The 18,020-nt window shown below is 47.5% G+C and overlaps 1 protein-coding gene across 2 annotated transcripts in view; it reads right to left on the minus strand.

Moving 5' to 3' along the window:
- LOC147609707 (uncharacterized) overlaps window positions 1–18,020 on the minus strand; it is a 55,824-nt gene that overhangs the window by 21,713 nt on the left and 16,091 nt on the right. The window contains exons 4-6 of one of the 2 annotated variants that reach the window (XM_086786853.1): window positions 17,828–18,017; window positions 17,485–17,623; window positions 2,869–2,958 (exon numbers count right to left, since the gene is read on the minus strand). In XM_086786853.1, coding sequence (XP_086642979.1) covers window positions 2,869–2,958; window positions 17,485–17,623; window positions 17,828–18,017 — 419 coding nt within the window. The remainder of the gene's footprint in view (window positions 1–2,868; window positions 2,959–17,484; window positions 17,624–17,827; window positions 18,018–18,020) is intronic. The other variant, XM_086786854.1, reaches the window with a different exon arrangement.

The raw sequence follows: 18,020 nt of genomic DNA on the forward strand, positions 1-18,020 counted from the left end.
AGTCATGTCGGCCAGCCTAGAAGCAAGTCGGCTACCAACAGCAAGAGCAACAAATGCTCACACGTGTAAAAGCAATCGAATAAATGCTGATTTACCCAGTTGTGAGCAGGCCGACAGCAATATGAGCAAAACTGACTAGCATACTTGGGTCATATATAAGTAATGGGCAGCATTGAGCATAAGTCATCTTACTCTCTCTACAAGTGCTGAAGTCCAAGGGCTAGAACAAGCCAACAAGGGGGCCAAGCAAGGTGGAAAGTGTAGATCAAGAGAGTTCCTTCAGGCTGAATGCTATCTCAACCAAGGGAAGGTATCCTTGTCAATTCAGTCCTAGTTATTTATAGCCAACACTCTACCAGTCTACTCATCCAATAAAGCAAATACACCATTCGTTGTGGGGGGCCTTGCGAGGGTATTTGGTACCCAGTCCTTATCTTCTCTACATTTTGCTATTTATCATCAAGAACAAAGGGGTGAGAGTATTTACCAAAGAATAATCCTTTTCTCTAAGCTTCCACATGTTACAGCAAGAAGGATTCCATAGGTGCGAGAGTGGAGTGCACTGCCTGGGAGGAGCTTTTCTTCTCCATCCGTGGCCAAGATGCCTAGCAATTATTGGAGTTTGGTCGCTCTCCCCACAGCTTACAACTCTCCATATCGGACCGGCGTGACCTCAATCCAAACCTAGCCCGCCTCAACCAGTTCTATCTTGATGAATGGGCATGCGATTGATCCGGTAAAGTGGGTATCTTGACAAGTATCACCTGCTTGGACCACGCCCTAGCCCTCTTGCATCTCGGAGGGCGGAGGCATAACAGTACGACCACCAGCATTCCAAACTCCTTGATTTGGGACCTACAGATTTGTACTGGCATCGAGGAGATTTAAGAGACTTTCTCCTTAGTGTAGAGGCTATTGTGGAGTTCATCATCGATTTCCTCATCATCATAACCAGGCTGCATCCATACAGCACCCTACCGCCAGTATCACCACCCTGCTCTAATAGCTCAATCGTCATAGCGCCACCCTGTGCCTCCTGCGCAGCCTGATTCCTCCCATCACTTCCAGCTCTGTCAGCGCTATGCCACTTTGCTCCTACTGTCTCCGCTCGCCCTGTCTGTGTTGCGCCGCCCATATACTCTGCGCAGCCTTGTTCCACCTACAGTCGCGTGCACTGCCTGATCCAGCCAGCCAACAGTGCCAACAATGCCAATGCTGCCGCCGCCAGCAGCACCACCGCAACAGCCATCCGTCGCCTCTGAAAGGCCGCCCTGAACCTTTGTTTTCCACCGTGTGCAGTGGAGCCACCCTCAGCCACCAAGTGCTACCTTTTCAGCTTTTCACCAAAGGTTTTGATTTTCGGTTCAAAGTTCCACCAAAAGAGATAAAGGCTTAAAGCACCATCTTAGTGTTTGCTCTATCAAAAAGATTCACTTCAAGAACTACTGCAAATTGGGTATTGAGTTCTCTTGGTCATCTTTGAGATTTGGGAATTTTGACTCATACTTTGATACTAGCCCGGTGAAGAGATTCTTGTGGGCCATCCTCGTGGTGTGCTCAGCATCAAAGATCTTGTGCCTCGACACCGACTTCAACCCAAGCTTCTTCATCGACATATTTGTTTGATTTCGTATTCATTTGTTGTATTGGTCCTACCTGGTGTGATGTGCAAAGATTCCTTTGACCCTTCTTTCTCATATCGGTTCTGGCCAAGGCGGGTATCGTCATTAGCTGATCATAGCATATCTCTCTCTACACAGGATCATCTGTTGATAACATGTACTGTCAAATGTTTTCATTTTACTTTTTCTTTCAGCTTTCCATGGCTCAGTATATCCATGGTACCATTGTATTACTTTTGGTCTCATAGGCCCTTGGGTCTTCCGTAGACGTTAATATAGCTTTCTTTCTTTCTTTCTCTATCTCTATAATTCTTGGACACGTGGTTGAGTCTATCACTGCACGCCCCGCTGGGCCTACCCCCCCCCCCCCCCCCCAAGGTGGAGGTCACCCGAGGCCATTGAGTCTGAGCACATGGAGTTCCACTATCATGCATGCGCCTCTTCCAGGAACACTCAGATCTCATGAAGGCTGGCCTATGAGCAACTTTCAATGAGGCCTTGGACATCCAGCACACCGTAGCTGGAGTGCTCTTTCCAATGTAACCGATGGGAAACATGTTGGTCGAGGTATATCTAGCACTGCCTGGTAAGCACAGCTGGTCCAAGTTAGCAAAGCACCAATCAGGCCTTGACAGAGGGTTTTTGTGGAAGATGCATTTTTTCCGGAATGCCCAAGAAAAGCCAAGGGTTGATTCTTGAACATTAATGTATTGCTATTTGCAGTTCAGTTTTGAAACAGGTCTCTGATCCTGGTCCCAGGTACCCCACCATGCTCTCAACCACCTTCAAGAAGCTCTGCAGCAAGAGTCATATAGCTGAAAGAAAAAATTGGTTTTAAGAAAAGAATGTGATACAGAGAAGTAGCATCTGCACTACATGCGTTGCTGAAGGACAAAGTATGCGTTGCTCAAGACCTTTGAATATCAAGTTCACCAATGTGTGATACAGACAAGTAGCATCTGCACTACATGCGTTGCTTAAGGACAAAGTATGCAGTGCTCAAGACCTTTGAATATCAAGTTCACCAATGTGTACTTCAAAAGACCCTAAATGAGTTCCCTCACACCCTAAATAAGCTCTTGCTTCACAGTTTCTCCTTTCTTATCACCAGGAAAAAAAAAAAGGAATTTGAAGCCATAAAATCAATCATTCCATCACCTTAAAAACAAAGAGATATCGACCAAACTAGTCTAATAACAACGAAGGGATTGTAATTTGGATGCCTTGAAAATGGTTCCGCACTTACTGGAAGCTAGTGCATCATTGCTGAAATCCTTGAGTGATGGAATATCCTTCGAATGAAAAGTTACTGGATCTGACTGCAACATAGAGACATCTGCTAGAAAAGCATTGTTTTCTTAAGAGTGTGGGCATACTTTTTGCCTAGTTTAAACCAATGTGCACATGTACAGTGAGTCAAGAAGAGGATGTGAACGACTGAGAAAAGCACATTAGAAAGCAATCAGACAAAAGGAAGCACACATCAATAGACAGCTCACAAAACCAGATCACACTTTCAAGTCGAAAAGCAGCATCAACGATTTTCTAAGTCTTGATTGTTGAGTGAAGTGTTTAAACTATATATTTTATGTGCCACTTCATATGCTCTCTTTTTTTTTCCGGGAAAAAGATCCTTCAATTAGTTAAAGAGAAAACAGCCACAAAGGGTTAAGTACAACCACCAAGGGCTAAATACAAACTCGCCTCATATAAGGGCAGGAAACAAGTGATCATAAGGGGGAGAGATGCTTCTCCTCTGGCTGCTCTATGAGGAGAAGACTATCTTATAAAGGAAGGAAGGGGGGGGGGGGGGGGGGAACAACCACACGGGTGGTCTGTAGTGCCAAATGGGGTCACCGCCTCTATCAACGAGGAAAGGGCCAGGCCTCCTAAGTCTCAAGAAGGCTTCCCGCCGCTTCCTCATGGGGTCAGAACCTCCCTACAGCTTCCCCCACTGACCGCGGAGGGTGTGAATGATGTCGAGCCACATGCTCCCAATGGTCTCAGCCGGCAGAGTGTGGGTACCCTCGATGGCCTCGCTACATCTACCACGCCAGATGTGCCAAGCTGCTATGCTACTACAAATCTCCCAGCACTGGCATGTGCCTCGACGCCAAACACCTCCAGGTGGGGCTATGACTGGTACTACTGCAATACGATGGTGGGAGACCTGGAGGGTATGGCCTCCCCCATCCTCCTCGTAAGTCCTGACCACTCTAGCCTCGGTGGCCCACGCGACATTACCCCAAGTGAATCCGGGTCGATGCCCTGTCCATAGCAAAGATGCGGAGAATCCGCTGCCAAATCTGTTGAGCCTTCGGGCAATCCCAAAGGCAATGGCTAAGACTCCTAAGGGTGGTCGTACCTCGCACAAGCTGTTGGCGGCCGCCCTCCTACTTGAAAAGATGCAGGGGAGAAGAGATCTTCAGCCTCAATTCATGTCTACAAGAGAGAGTACTCGTCAGCCGGAAGACGTCTCCCCCGAAGGAGACCTTGTTCTTCCGCCTACATCAGACACCATAGCTCTTCTTAGAGCTCAGAACCAGCTACTCATGGAGTGTCTCCAACTCTTGGAGGCAGCAGCAGCACGTCCTTCTACACCTCCAGTAGTAGCACCCGACTACATCTCCCTCTTCTTTCAGATGGAACAACAAAGGAGAGAGGACGAGGCCCAAAGGAGAAGAGAAAAAGAAGAAAGACGGGACTATGAGGAAGCCCAACGCAGGATCGACGAAGACCGGCGTCAGGCCGAACTCGCCGCTCGGGAACACCAACGTGAGCTTGATCGAGAACGTATGTTACTCGAACACCAACGGGAAAAGGAGGCCATACACTTGAGGTATCAGCAGCTCTCCTCAGTCTCCCCAGTCATAGGTGTCACGAGCCAGCAACCCGCAGCAGCATCAACCACCATCATTCGCAGTCAACCAAATTTCAGTAAGTATGATGGTAAGTGTGATCATTCATCAGTTAATCAATTTGTTCATCAGTTTAATGCTCATTTTCCATTAGCTAGGATCACAGACCCACAAGACAAAGTCCACTTAGCGGCTCCCCATCTCACTGGTGAGGCAGTCACTTGGTGGCAGCATTGGTCTAGTATTCATACCGACCAGGCCACAGGTGTCACAGCCTTTGACTGGGACATCTTTGTCCATGACCTGAAGACCAGATTTCTCCCACCCCAGTACATGACCGGTCTGAAAGACGAGTTCTATGGACTCAAACAGAACGGTTCCCCAGTGCTTCAGTTTTCCGGTAAGGTTATTACTTTAGCACAGCAGTTAGGGCTATCTGAGTAGGCCAAGATGGAGCAATTCATTCGTGGATTAGACTCCAACATTCGGTTCACAGTTCGTAACTTTGAACCAAGTACATATGACCGGGCTCTGACTCTCGCTCCGAATGAAGAAATGAAGCTCAACAGGGGCAAGCCCAAGCAAGCATCTCAGTCCAGTACCAAACCCCAGCAGCAGCAATCAGCTGCACAGACAGGGAAAGGTAACGCATCTTCTAAAGATGCTAAGAAGGACAGCAGTAATAGCTCAAGTTCAGGGGGTAAGAAGGATAAAGAACCTAAGAAAACCCCTGATGAAAAGGCTAAAGCAGGCATTACTGGAGGTTATCTTCCTCCAGAGGAGCAAAGGAAGTACCAGTCAAAAAATAGATGTTTTTTCTGTCATATTATAGGGCATGGTAAGAAGGATTGCCACAAATGGCAAGCGGCACAAGCTGCCAAAGCTCCTTCTGCCACAGTTGCCACAGCCTCCCCAGCTCCTCCAGCCCCGCCTACTACCTCAAATGCAGTTCAACTTTTACCTTCCATGCATCCTATGCCATCCGTGGTATTTGATGCTAAGCAGGAGGGTGAGAGCGATGCTGCTCAGAAGAGCCTCATCCGAGCTATGGCTCTGCCCAGGGCCGACAGTTTGTAGTCCTTTTCGATATGGGTAGTTCTGAAGACGCCATCTCTCCCCAGTTGGCTAATAAATTGAACTGCACTTTAGTCCCATATCATCTGGATGTGGACAGGTTTACACCTGGTCTTCGCACCCACATTTCCCAGAAGGCACAGCAATTTGCCTTTGAAGTTCAGAAGGCCTCATTTCAACGAGATTTCATCGTCTCACCTTTGTCGGGATGTGACATGATCTTAGGAATTCAGTGGTTCCGTCAGTATGAGCCTATTCCTGATTGGGGGCAGGACACTTTTACTATTTGTAAAGGTTTTCCTGAGCCTGTCATGATTCGGAGGGATAGAAGCATTCTTGGCATCCCATTGATTTCACATCTCCAGGCCAGACGAGCTATCCGCAAGGGAGCAGAAGGAGCACTCCTTTATGTTCGTGCTCAAACAGCCCCTCCCTCATTAGTAGCATCCCTTACATCTTCAGTCCCTCAGTTAGCAGACCTCCTATCCAGACACCAGGACATTATGCTTAGGGACGATCTCCCACCCAGTCTCCCACCCTCTCGCCTTGAGGACCATCACATTGATTTGGTCCCTGGATCAGATCCTCCTAGCAGGCTTCCCTATCGTCTTTCCAAGACTTTAGAGGGCGAGTTGGAAAAGCAGTTATCTGAGCTTCTCCGAGCCGGATTCATTCGGCCTTCTTCCTCCCCATTTGCTGCACCTATCCTATTTGTCCAAAAGAAGGACAAGTCTGCACGCCTTTGTGTAGACTACAGGGCATTAAACAAACTCACTATCAAGAATAAGTTTCCTATGCCCAGGATAGAGTACATTTTGGAGCGTTTAGACGGTGCTAAGCTTTTCACTAAGATCGACCTCAAGAGTGGTTACCATCAGGTCCGCATTTTTGAAGCTGACATTCCAAAAACAGCTTTCAGGACAGAGCGTGGTCACTACGAGTTCGTAGTCATGCCTTTTGGGCTTACAAATGCACCCGCAACGTTCAATAAGATGATGTCTAGGATTTTCGCAGTCCACATTGGGAAGTGTGTTTTTATATTCCTTGATGACATACTAGTCTTCTCAGCCACTGCGGAGCAGCATGAGAAAGATGTGGAGAAAGTCTTGCAACTTTTGCGAGATAATCAGCTCTACATAAACGCCAAAAAGTCTATCTTTGGTGTTAAGGAAGTTCAGTATTTGGGCTACATCATCGGTTCCGATGGGATTAGACTGGACCCATCAAAGGTTCAGGAGATCTTAGATTGGGATATTCCTAAGACCGCCCAAGAAATCCGTTCATTCGTAGGTCTTTGCCAGGCCTATAGTACCCATGTCCATCAGTTTTCCAACCTGCAGCACCTCTTACCGACTTGCTCAAGGGGGTGAAGACTCACAAGCAGAAAGTCTCAGTTATAGGTAAGGCACTTGATGCATTCCGTGCACTCCAGAAAGCTGCCTCAGAAGCACCTGTATTAAAGTTAGCATCATGGGACGAACCTTTCGAGGTCATCACCGATGCCAGCAATGTAGCCATAGGTGCAGTCCTCCAGCAGGACAATAGACCCGTGGCATATCTTTGTAGACCATCAAGCTCTTCTTTATCTGGTGAATAAACCTTACACCATGGGCAGAATCACCAGTTGGCTCCTAATTCTGCTAGAATTTGATTTTTTCCTCATGGCATGTAAAGGCTCCCAACATGGCATGTAAAGGCTCCCAACATGTATTAGCCAACCATATGTCGCGCATTTCTAACGGAGAGCCATAGGTGGATGTTGATGATGACTTGCCAGATGCCCCCCTGTTCTAACTATGCTTGATTCTTGAATGGAGAGAGGAAGTTATTTCCTCAACTAATGTCCTACCCACTAAAGCGCGATCAACAAGGATCAAGCAAGACACCTCATTAAAGAAGGCCGCCCCTATCAATTGATTGCAAGGAAACTTTACAAACAAGGAAAGGACGGAATACTGGGGCGCGGTGTCCGTAAGGATGAATACATCTCTATTTTGGAATAAGTCCACTCTGGGGTCGTAGTTGGATGTCGCCGAAAAGAATTATTCGGTATATGACAAAGAGCTTTTGGGTGTGATCACAGCGCTCAAACATTGGAAGCCTTTTCTTTATGGACAGGCTTTCATAGTGAAAACAGACCACCAAGCACTTAAGTGGCTTCAGACTATGCCAAGTGCCCAGTGGAGTGATCGACAGGCCAGGTGGAGTCAAATCTTCCAACAGTTTGGAGGTATGATTGAATACATCCCTGGTAAGCATAACCCAGTAGCAGATGCTCTCAGTCGAAAGTCCAGCATCCAGGCAGTCCACGAAGCTACCATTCTCGAAATCACGGGGAAGGACTTGGATAGTATGAAAGACCAATATGTTGACTCCCCTGAGTTTGGTACTCAGTAAAGTTTGGCCCTCACTTCTGAGCCTGGCCACTATTCAGTACAGAACGGTTGGTTGTTCTACAAGAACCGTCTCTGTGTTACTCGGGAAAAGCGTTCCGCTCTTCTCCATGATGCCCATGACTCCTTAGTTGGAGGACATTGGGGTATCAACAGTACCCTCCAGAAATTAGAACGGTCCTTTTATTGGCCAAAGATGAGACGTGATGTCTATGCACATGTACAAGCCTGTAAGATTTGTCAAAAAGTCAAGGTTCCCCATACAAAGAAGACAGGTTTACTTCAACCTTTGCCTATCCCCGACGGACCTTTCATCGACATATCTATGGACTTTGTAGGGCCTCTACCAGCATCCACTGGATCCCGTAACACTCAGTGTTTTACCATTGTGGATCGCTTTAGTAAGTTCTGCATGCTCATCCCATGCAAGCATACGGCCACAGCCGAGGACGTAGCCCGTCTGTTTCTCAAGCATTGGTATCCAATTTGTGGTTTACCTAGCACCATAACATCAGACAAAGATTCCAAGTTTACCTCGCATTTCTGGAGGGCATTATTTGAAAACTTTGGAACTAAGTTGCAGTTGTCTAGTGCATTCCATCCCCAGACAGATGGCCAGACAGAAATTTATAATCAGTTGGCCTTTAATGTCCTCAAGTCATATTGTCATGACCAGCAGTCCAAATGGGAGCACTATCTTCCGTTGGTCCAAGCTATCTTGAATGACACTCATTCATCCAGTGTCGGACGGACTCCATATGAAGCAGCCTTTGGTCGCCGTTTTTCTTCTCTTTTGACGAGAATGGTGTCTCCATCTTTAGAGGCTAATAAAACCACGGAAGCATTTTTCGAGATCATTGAGTCAGTCAAAGACCGCTTGACGAAAGCTCAAGAAGCATATAGCAGACAGGCAAGTAAGTCTAGACGAGATGTCCACTTCAAGAAAGGGGATTGGGTCTATTTGCGTATCATGAAGCAGAGATTGAAACAAGTGGGCAAACGTTGTCCCAAGCTTTCATTCCGTAGTTTTGGCCCTTTTCCAATAGTTAAGAAGATAAGTGATGTCTCAATGAAGTTAAAGTTGCCTGCCAGTTGGACAATGCATGATGTTTTCCATGTTTCTTGGCTAAAATCATATGTTGGTCCAGAAGTGTTTGATGTTTCAGATGAACAGCAGCCAAACGTGGTAGACGAGGCAGAAGTTATTCAGCCTGAGCAGATCCTTCTTCATCGATGGAAGCATGGTTCCGGTCGACGGATTCGTCAGTTCTATACGAAGTTCCGAGATCGAGGCACCCACGAAGCCGTATGGCTCGGCGAGGAGTTCTTCCGGGAGTACCCCCAGTTATTGGCGGACTACTTGGAAGCCATGAACCTGCCGCCAAGCTAATCAGGAGGGAATGTCACATGCACTCTGCACTCAGTGCATGGTGACAAGATGGCTCATCATCAGAAGTGCAGCAGTTGTACAGTTTTAGAACCCAATAGGATGATAATTGTCGTACGCCGTGACCCCATTGTACATCCTCAGTCCAGGATAAGTCAGGCACGAGCTACGTAGGTCATTCCTCAACCTTAGTGGGTCAGTCAGTCAGTCAAGTCCCTTGGAGAGAATCATTCATGCATGTAGAGTCAGTAGAAGCCTTAGGGTTTGCATCAGAAAGCACTCTGCATCTTGCATAATATGCATACATATGCCTATGCATCATTTCGAACATCCCCAAAGCCTTAGGGAATTTACTGGGATTTATCTGGTATTTTTTCCATATTTATTAGTATTTATTTATCATTATTTGCATTATTGGGCATTTATAAATATTAACTTTATTAAATGACCAACCTCCAGTTAGTATAAATAGGCTTGCCTAGAGCCTATTCTATCATTCAGTCTTCATTGTGCTAAGAGCTCTCCTCCTCCTTGCTTTCAGCCCAAGACTAATCCAGCCCTAGAGCCCATAAGCTTTCTTCTCCAGCCCCTTGAGAACCATAGCTTTCTTCTCCAGCCCCTTGAGAACCATAGCTTCAGCCAGCCCTAGGCACCTGCATTCAGCCCTGATTCAGCCTCAGTTCAGGCCCAGATTCAACACCTCATTCAGCTCAGTTTAACGCCAGATTCAGCCTGCAGATACCTGCGTTTTTGCACAGCCGTACAACAGTTCTCTGCGTTTCTGTTCCAGCCGTACAGCAGCAGCCCTGCAGTCCCTGTTTCTCATGCGTTTCAGTCCACAGCATCCTCTACACTTCAGCGTTTCTGTCCACAGCAGTTTCCAGCCCTGAAGGTTCAGTCTACAGCAGTTTCCAGCCCTGAATCTGTTGTTTGCATCAGTGTCCAGCCTTCTATGCATCATCCACACATGCAGCAGTCATCTGGTGAAGGTAACACAGCATTCATAAGTGTTTTCAGCATTCTAACATAGTGTAGAAGAGTCCACCTTCTTCTTTCTCAGCCTCAGGTGTGCAGCCCTTCCTCATGCCCTTGGGAAGAGTGCATAGGCTCGAGATCAAGTCATCGAGGTGTTTCTATAGCAATGTACAGATCAGCCACTCTCCGATCCTCCGAGATCTTGCGTTTGGCTTATCTACAGTCCACAGTCATTCTCTCTAAAGAAATAAAGCAAATACTATCTCGTTATCGGGATAGGGGGCCCTTCAGTGGGTAATTCAGGACCCAATCTGGTGTACAGTTCTCATATCTCTCTCTCTCATCTCTTTAAAGTTTGAAGTAATGAAATGGATTGCTAAACTCACGAAACTCAGGATACAAAAGACGGTGTGAGCATTTGTGTGATAGGATCTTCCAATACAAAGACTTCCGCTGCATATCACACCCAAGATCCTCATCAAGGCTCATCTCTGAGCCACTAGACTCTCCATCAACATGAGAATGCCCTGCAGAAATGTCACGCATACTAAGGGGCTCAACCACTTTCTCTTTGCCTTTATGTGATGTACTAATCACATTTGCAGGACTGGTATTATGACGCAGCCTGCCACTCCATGGTCTATCAACTAAACCACTAGATGAGGACTCTCCTACATAGTTGTTTCTCGCACCAATACGAATGGGTTCATACCGTACGGTTCGTACGGTAGTTGTTTCTCGTACCAATACGAATGGGTTCGTACCGTACGGTTCGTACGGTACGAGGTTTTTTTTTTCCCAATTTTTTTTTCCTTGAAAAAAAAATTTCCAAATGCTTTAAAAAAATATAGAAACCCTGCTTAACGAAGATCCCAAATGCTCGCAGTACTTCGTAACTTTCGTGTCCACTCAGTATTCCATATGGGGTTGTTGAGAGACCTAAAAAATCTGGCGAGGTAGACTGGTAGTGTACACTTGATTGGTAGGATGAGAGAATCTTGCTACGTCACTTAGAGATCCCTGGTATAGGTAGGCTAGACAATTAGATTCTCAAGTTATGTACGAGGGAGAAGATTTGGACATGGCCATTTTGATCTAGAGAGGAGTCCCTAAACTTATCACTCTAGATGCACTGCTCGTATTTGTGCAAGGACGGTCCCTTGGTCATAAACGCTACACTGGGAGACCTTTGGTATTGCATTACCCATCCAGGTTCTTTTTTGGAGACAATCGGGAGATCCAACTGGGAGAGACACATATCCATGTTCTGGTTCCTCAAGCACTGTAGACTCCTCCCCTCCCAACCTTCCCTCACATTCAAGCTTGAAGCTCCATAGGTTGTAAGTGTAAAAAATAAAAACCGTATTTTATCGTACGGTATCCGAAAATTTCATATCGTACCAAAAATTCCCGTACAGTATCGTATTTTCATACCGTGACAACCATGCTCTCCTGGTCCACTCAAAGACTGTGATTGCTGACTTGCATTGTGTGCAACCACACTTCCACTGGTGGCAAGCAGTACCTGGTTCGCCACCACCACTCTGCTTGCAAGGGATAGCCTCGCCGAGCTCCAATATAGAAGCTTCTTCTGAATACTCAGAAGAAGCGGAGCGAGCTGCTGCTCGGAAGAGATATCAGTGCCAACCTGTCAGCCGAGGTATCGGACTGGAGTGCCCCTCGAGATCCACTGGAAAGCCTCAACTGGTCGCCAAGTCGGGGTGGGTGTTGAGCCTACCCAAAAACCACACGACTTGTGCCAGTTAATCTGTGCTCCTGATGCACGGCAAAAAATCTCTATCGCCTCCGTGAATCTTTGGAGATTCCCAACATCTCCAGCAAGGTAGGCTGCTGTGTCGTCTGCAAACTCTGAGTGCAGCAGCTCCTCCTGCGTGCAGAGGGGAAGGTGCAATCCCTGAAGTCTGGTCTCCTGGGCGGAGAGAAAACTACTCATGGCCTCGGCGACAAATAGAAAGAGGTATGGTGCCAAAGGACAGCCCTGTCGAACCGAGCGGGAAAGGGGGAATCTGTCGCCTCGGGCTCCCTGAATGAGAACCTGGCTGTGAGATGCTGAATAAAGCCCTGAGACTCTGCGAATCCACTCCATCGGGAATCCCATCCGGCTCATAGTGCCCTCCAGAAAGCTCCAATCCACCCTATCATAAGCTTTCTCAAAGTCAAGGAGTAGCACAATGAGGTCCTATTGTCGCATCCTAGCCTCCCAAAAGGTAAAGATGTTGTCCACCTTGGCCAAAATCTTGTAGGCCGTCCCTAGAAGGGTGATGGATCTCCACTGCCGAATCTCCAATCTATCACCACCCTCCTTGGGAATCAAATGTATCAAGCCCTCTGTGAGCCTATGTGGCATGGCACCTGTGAGCATAATCTCATTGAAGGTAGCGCAAAGGCCACCTTCCATGAGGTCCCAATGGCAAAGAAAGAAACAAGCAGGAAGCCCATCCGCCCCCGGGCATTTGCCCCTGGGTAATGCCTTCACCGGCTCCACCAGCTCCTCTGCAGTGAAAGGGATCAATAAGAAAGACCTAAGGGAGGGGGGAACCACCTCTCTCATGTGTCTCCAGACTCTTCCGCACGCATCCATCACCTGGGGGGATAATGGGGCACCAGTGAGAAGAGACTAGAACAAATCCGTGGCGATGGCTCTCACCTGCAAGGGATCGGAAACAATAACTCCATCCTGGCCACGTAGCCTGTGAATACCGTCTCTCCTCCTGTGAGGGCCGGCTATCTCAAAGAGGTCTCCAGTAACTCTGTCGCCGGCCTAAGTCCAGCATGAGACCCTGGCATGGTATCTATACTCCACCTCCTCTCCTCAATGGACCGAATCTCCGTGTGGGCAACTGCGATCTGACTCTCAATCCACGGGCTGTCCGGGGAACTCTCCTGAAGATGCTGTAAAGAGGCTAGGCCCCTCCTCAGACTCCTCTCTTGCTCCCGAAATCCCTCCAATCTCCTCTAGGCTGCCTCCTGTAAGAAAATGCTAACCTCCCCAAGGCCCTCATCCAAAGTGCACGCTGCAAATCTTGAGGAAAAGTATAGACCCGCTACAAATCTCGGGGTACAAATCTCGGGGTCCTGAATGAGGCTGTCTGGAATCTTGGAGCTCGCATGTCTGTCATGCCTCCATGGGTCCTCTAGGGACAGAATAACTGGGGCATGATCTGAAAATGTAGTGCCTGCCAGAATACCAACCATGCCTCCACGGCTACAAGCCCACTCGTCAGCATCGAACCTGTCCAGCCGAGAGAGGTTGGGGCCGGTGCTCCGCCTATCCAATCGAGAAAAGCTAAGACTACCAGGGCTACGCCCAAACTTTGGAAAATGCCAAGGGTCCTATCCCCTAAGTATCAGTATCATCTCCTCCCATGCAGAGTACTCCACCCCTGAGACACTGGCCGTGCCACCTCCAAGTCTATCCTCTGCTGCCTCTATCATGTTGAAGTCACCGCCCATGCACCAAAAATCAGCCTAGGGAAGGGCTTGTCGGACAGTGCTCCAAAAGATAGCTCTACCTGCATTCAGGGCATAAATGTTGAGGAAGCCAACGCTATCCTCTCCAATCAGAATGGTAACCCACTGAGCACGTCCTGGAACTATGACCCCTGATCCTATCACAGACGGCAGAAGCTACTCCTGACAAAGAACACACTCCTCCCTGCGTCCCGAAAGGGCCGAAGGATGGAGATCAAAAATTATGACTCCTGCCTAGTAGAATCTTCCCGCAGCGACGGGTACGCCCCTCAGTAAGATGGTGCTCCTAAAGGAAAAGATTGTCGATAGATCCCCCCACCATAGCTCGATGCATCTCTCCTCTAAGGATGCCTCGTCTCTAAAAGCACTGAGGCCCCCCTAAGCCCTAAATGTTCCATGAGACAATCCTCATGTCAATCTCTATGTGAGGTGGAACTGCCCTCCACTCGAAGAGTCTTGGGCGTGGGCTTAGACGAGGAATAGTCACAATCTGTCCTGGTGCGGAGTCGCGCCAAGTGGGCGTGGATCTGCCCTCCATGTACTGCCACTCTGCCTGAGTGCAAGAGTATGCATACTCCGTGCTCCATCGATCACAATGGAGGTACCTGTAAGAAGGGGGAGAGTACTTGTAACACGCGTAAGCTCTGGGAGTCTTCTTTCAGCCCCAAACACTCCTGGGAACATGCTGATGCAAAAACGCAGATATGGAGAGAGAGTAGAGAGAGAGAGATGTGCTGGAAATTCAGTATATTCATATGGTACAAAAAGATACTCAGTCCACAGCCCTAGGCTGCCTTGAAGAAAAGGTGATAAACACCCAAAAGTCTAGTCCCTACTTGGACCCTAATGATCCACCCCATAAAGGAATGAATGATTACATTGAGGAGCAACTAGGCCTTATATAGTCTCTTTGGAACATTGAAGTGCTGGCCGACCAGCAGTCGGCCAGCCAACTGGACCAAACCATACAAACGCTGATGCGCCTGTCTTCCACCATGCAGCGACCACTCTTGTTCTCAGCCGACAAGACCTTCTGGTCTTCTCCAAGTTCTCCCTAGCAAATCTACACTCTGTGCTCCACAATCCTAGTTCTAGTTATCTTTTACTGGTTGCCTCTTCTAGACTACATCTGGATTTGTCCATGGGCAAACATGCACATGACATCCCCCTCTGCTAAACTTGATGAGCTCCCTAGTATAGGTAGGCTAGACAGTCAGATCCTCAAGTTATGTACAAGGGAGAAGATTTGGACATGGCCATTTTTATCACCCTAGATGCACTGCTCATATTTGTGCAAGGACGGTCCCTTAGTCATAAACGCTACACTCGGAGACCTTTGGTATTGCATTACCCATTTTCGTACCGTGACAACTATGCTTTCATGCTACTATCCCCTTGTGCTCGGGGGTGAGCCTGAATGGCTCTATGGTTGGGCGGTGAGCTAGATCCACGAGACTTTGTTTGTTTATACTTAATCACAGGGTCTGTTAGCTTGGGGGCTTGACATTGGTATCAGAGCCATACCTATTGGAATTAAGTGGCAGATCACGCCGGAAGGAGAGGAGAAAATCCATCACATGGATCTTTCGGGTTCTAATCTGTGGGGGCTGCTTTTTGTCTTCCAAGGCCCAATGGTATGGGACACTTAGGGGGGAGGAGCAGAGTCAAGAGATGAACGGGGAAGACACCATGGTACATGGGTGTATAGTGCAAACCTACACGTCAGAGTATATATAGGGCAGACAACAAGGCTAAAATGGTGTCACATGCACCCATGCACTGAGGTGCAGTGTGACACACTGGCTCATCATCAATGCTATACTTATACAGAAGTAATACCTTTTTTAGAAACCTTTGTCATACGCCATGACCCCATTGTCAGCCCTTGTCCAAGGACATGTCAAGCACGAGCTGTGTAGGTCATTCCAAGCGGTAGGTGTCAGAGTCTGTCACTTAACCCACTTGAAGAACAGTCATTCATGCGGTAGGTGTCAGAGTCTGTCACTTAACCCACTTGAAGAACAGTCATTCATGCAGGTTATCCTAGCATTAGCAAACATTTAGGAGCATTTAGAAAAGGCTTAGCAAAAGGATGAAAAGGCTCTAGGCCAGCCTAGGAGTCTTGGGCTGGAGGGCAGCAAAAGCCACAAGCAAGAGGCATACAAAGCCTTAAAGGTCCAGTCAGCACGTAATTACTGCAGTCGGCCAGCAGGAGCATCACATGAGAAGCAATGACAAGCATGCATAGTATTTAATGCTAAAAATAGCTGGCCGTGAGCAATCTGATCTGGCCGACAGCAGTTAATCTCAACCCACCAGCAGCAAAAGTGCATATAAAAGCAGCCCCTCAGTTCATTGCTAAAAACATCTCATTCTTCATCCCATTCGGCACGTATTTTTTTCTGGCATCACTTACATTCATGGATTCCATGCCACAGTCTACTTCCTTGGCCCCCCAAACAGAACAACACAACCTATTACTACAAACAACTAGGTAGCATGTTGGAGTCTTGGACAGGTGATCAGGTCACCTAGGACTCCTGCACTAAGGTCACCATGCGCAGTAGGTAATTTGTAACTTTGGTTCATTGTTCCCAATCCATAGTTGCTCCTGTAGCAAGGATCCCTCCCCCACCTAGATGGTGCCAGCTTTCTTCAGCAGGAGGAGTTTACAGGGATGCCTAGCTAATGCCATCCCAAAAGCACAATGCCCTAGGGCAAGCACAGGTGACCCACATGGAGCACTTCGAATGGAAATAGATAAGGGAGCATAAGCAACAGATTGCTTGATGGCAGGGCAGCAACAAACCAATGATGCCAAATCCATGTGACACTTTATACCAGGATTAACAAGAGGATTCAACAGCACAACAAACTAGGGAAGTCAGTATACCTCATGCCCCATTGCCACAAAATTGATCAAGCTCCACCACTTGATAATTAACACTCGGATGGAGCTAAACCGACCCAGTTGTTTCAAGGTCCCTCATCATATGTGAATCGTCTTTGGCGTAAGGACCTTGTGATGGTTATCGTGCAGCAAACACCACACTGCTTTCAGTTCAATATCTCAGGTCTGCCGGTGATCGTGGTGCCCTGCATTCCATGGTCATCAACTGCCCCATTGACCAATCATTGTTGGTTCCCCATTTAGGTATCTGCCCCATTATCTTGCAATATGCCTGTCCATCCCAACAGGACTTAAGACACTTCAAGCTTCTCTTTTCTCTTTGGCACAGATCAATTGCAGACTAAGGGGGACGAGCAGCTTGCATGACCGCCTTGAGAGCTCACAAATTCTTCTTCTCTCATGCAAGGATACACAGGTGCCAGCAGACATGATCTGAAGCTTTTGCTCACAAGAAGCTGAACTCACCTTCCACATAGCTCTTTTAGCTATCAGACCTCTTACCTTCCAGCTCTAGAGATTGCTCAAATTGGCTTATCCTCGTAGAGGGGACCTTACAAACAGGCAAGCTTAACTCCAAGCACATATGGCTAAGGGTGGTGTGTTAATTTCTAACACATCTGTCCTCCCCCACACCGTTCCCACACGCACACACGCCTCGTGCTGAGGGCACACCCATTCAGCTAAGATGTTATATACCAATGACCTCGATACTGCAACAAAATTTCACAAGGTAGACATTTTTGTGGTAACTTTTTTTTCTTTTAAGGCACACCTGATGTTGAAGAATTCAAATCACACGAGCTTCTTTCCTTGCCTATAGGAGTTGAGACTTTTTTAATGTCACGACTGCTTAGGGTGGATTCAGCTGCCACTCTCCATTCTGGCCGGACATCGGGAACTAAATCTGTCACCTGATGTGAAACCAATCACCGCCACAACATATGATAAAAATCCCTTAGAAGAAGGGAGCATATTAATTTTCACCAAAAATTTAATGTTAGAGCCATAAAATTGGGTCTACAGTAGATACCAGCCCAGCAAGAGACCAACTTCACTTCACCAAAAGTTGAATTTTAAAGCCATAAAAGTAGAAAGGCTGGGTTAAGAGCAGATACCCAGCCCACCAAGGTGCTTTCTGTGACGCTAAGGCGCTGCAAGCTATCCAGATCTGCAGCAGCTGCAGCCTGCAATGAAGGGGGGGCTCCTCCTGACCATTTACTCCTTGGATTCCCCACATTTGCTAAGGCCTCTGCAAAAGGGTTTCCTTCCCCAGCTAAGATGCCCTCCAAAACCAAGTCTTCCCAGCTG

Source organism: Cibotium barometz, chromosome 50 (genome assembly GCF_041138505.1).
Source record: "Cibotium barometz isolate CiBa-2024 chromosome 50, ASM4113850v1, whole genome shotgun sequence".
NCBI lineage: Eukaryota > Viridiplantae > Streptophyta > Polypodiopsida > Cyatheales > Cibotiaceae > Cibotium > Cibotium barometz.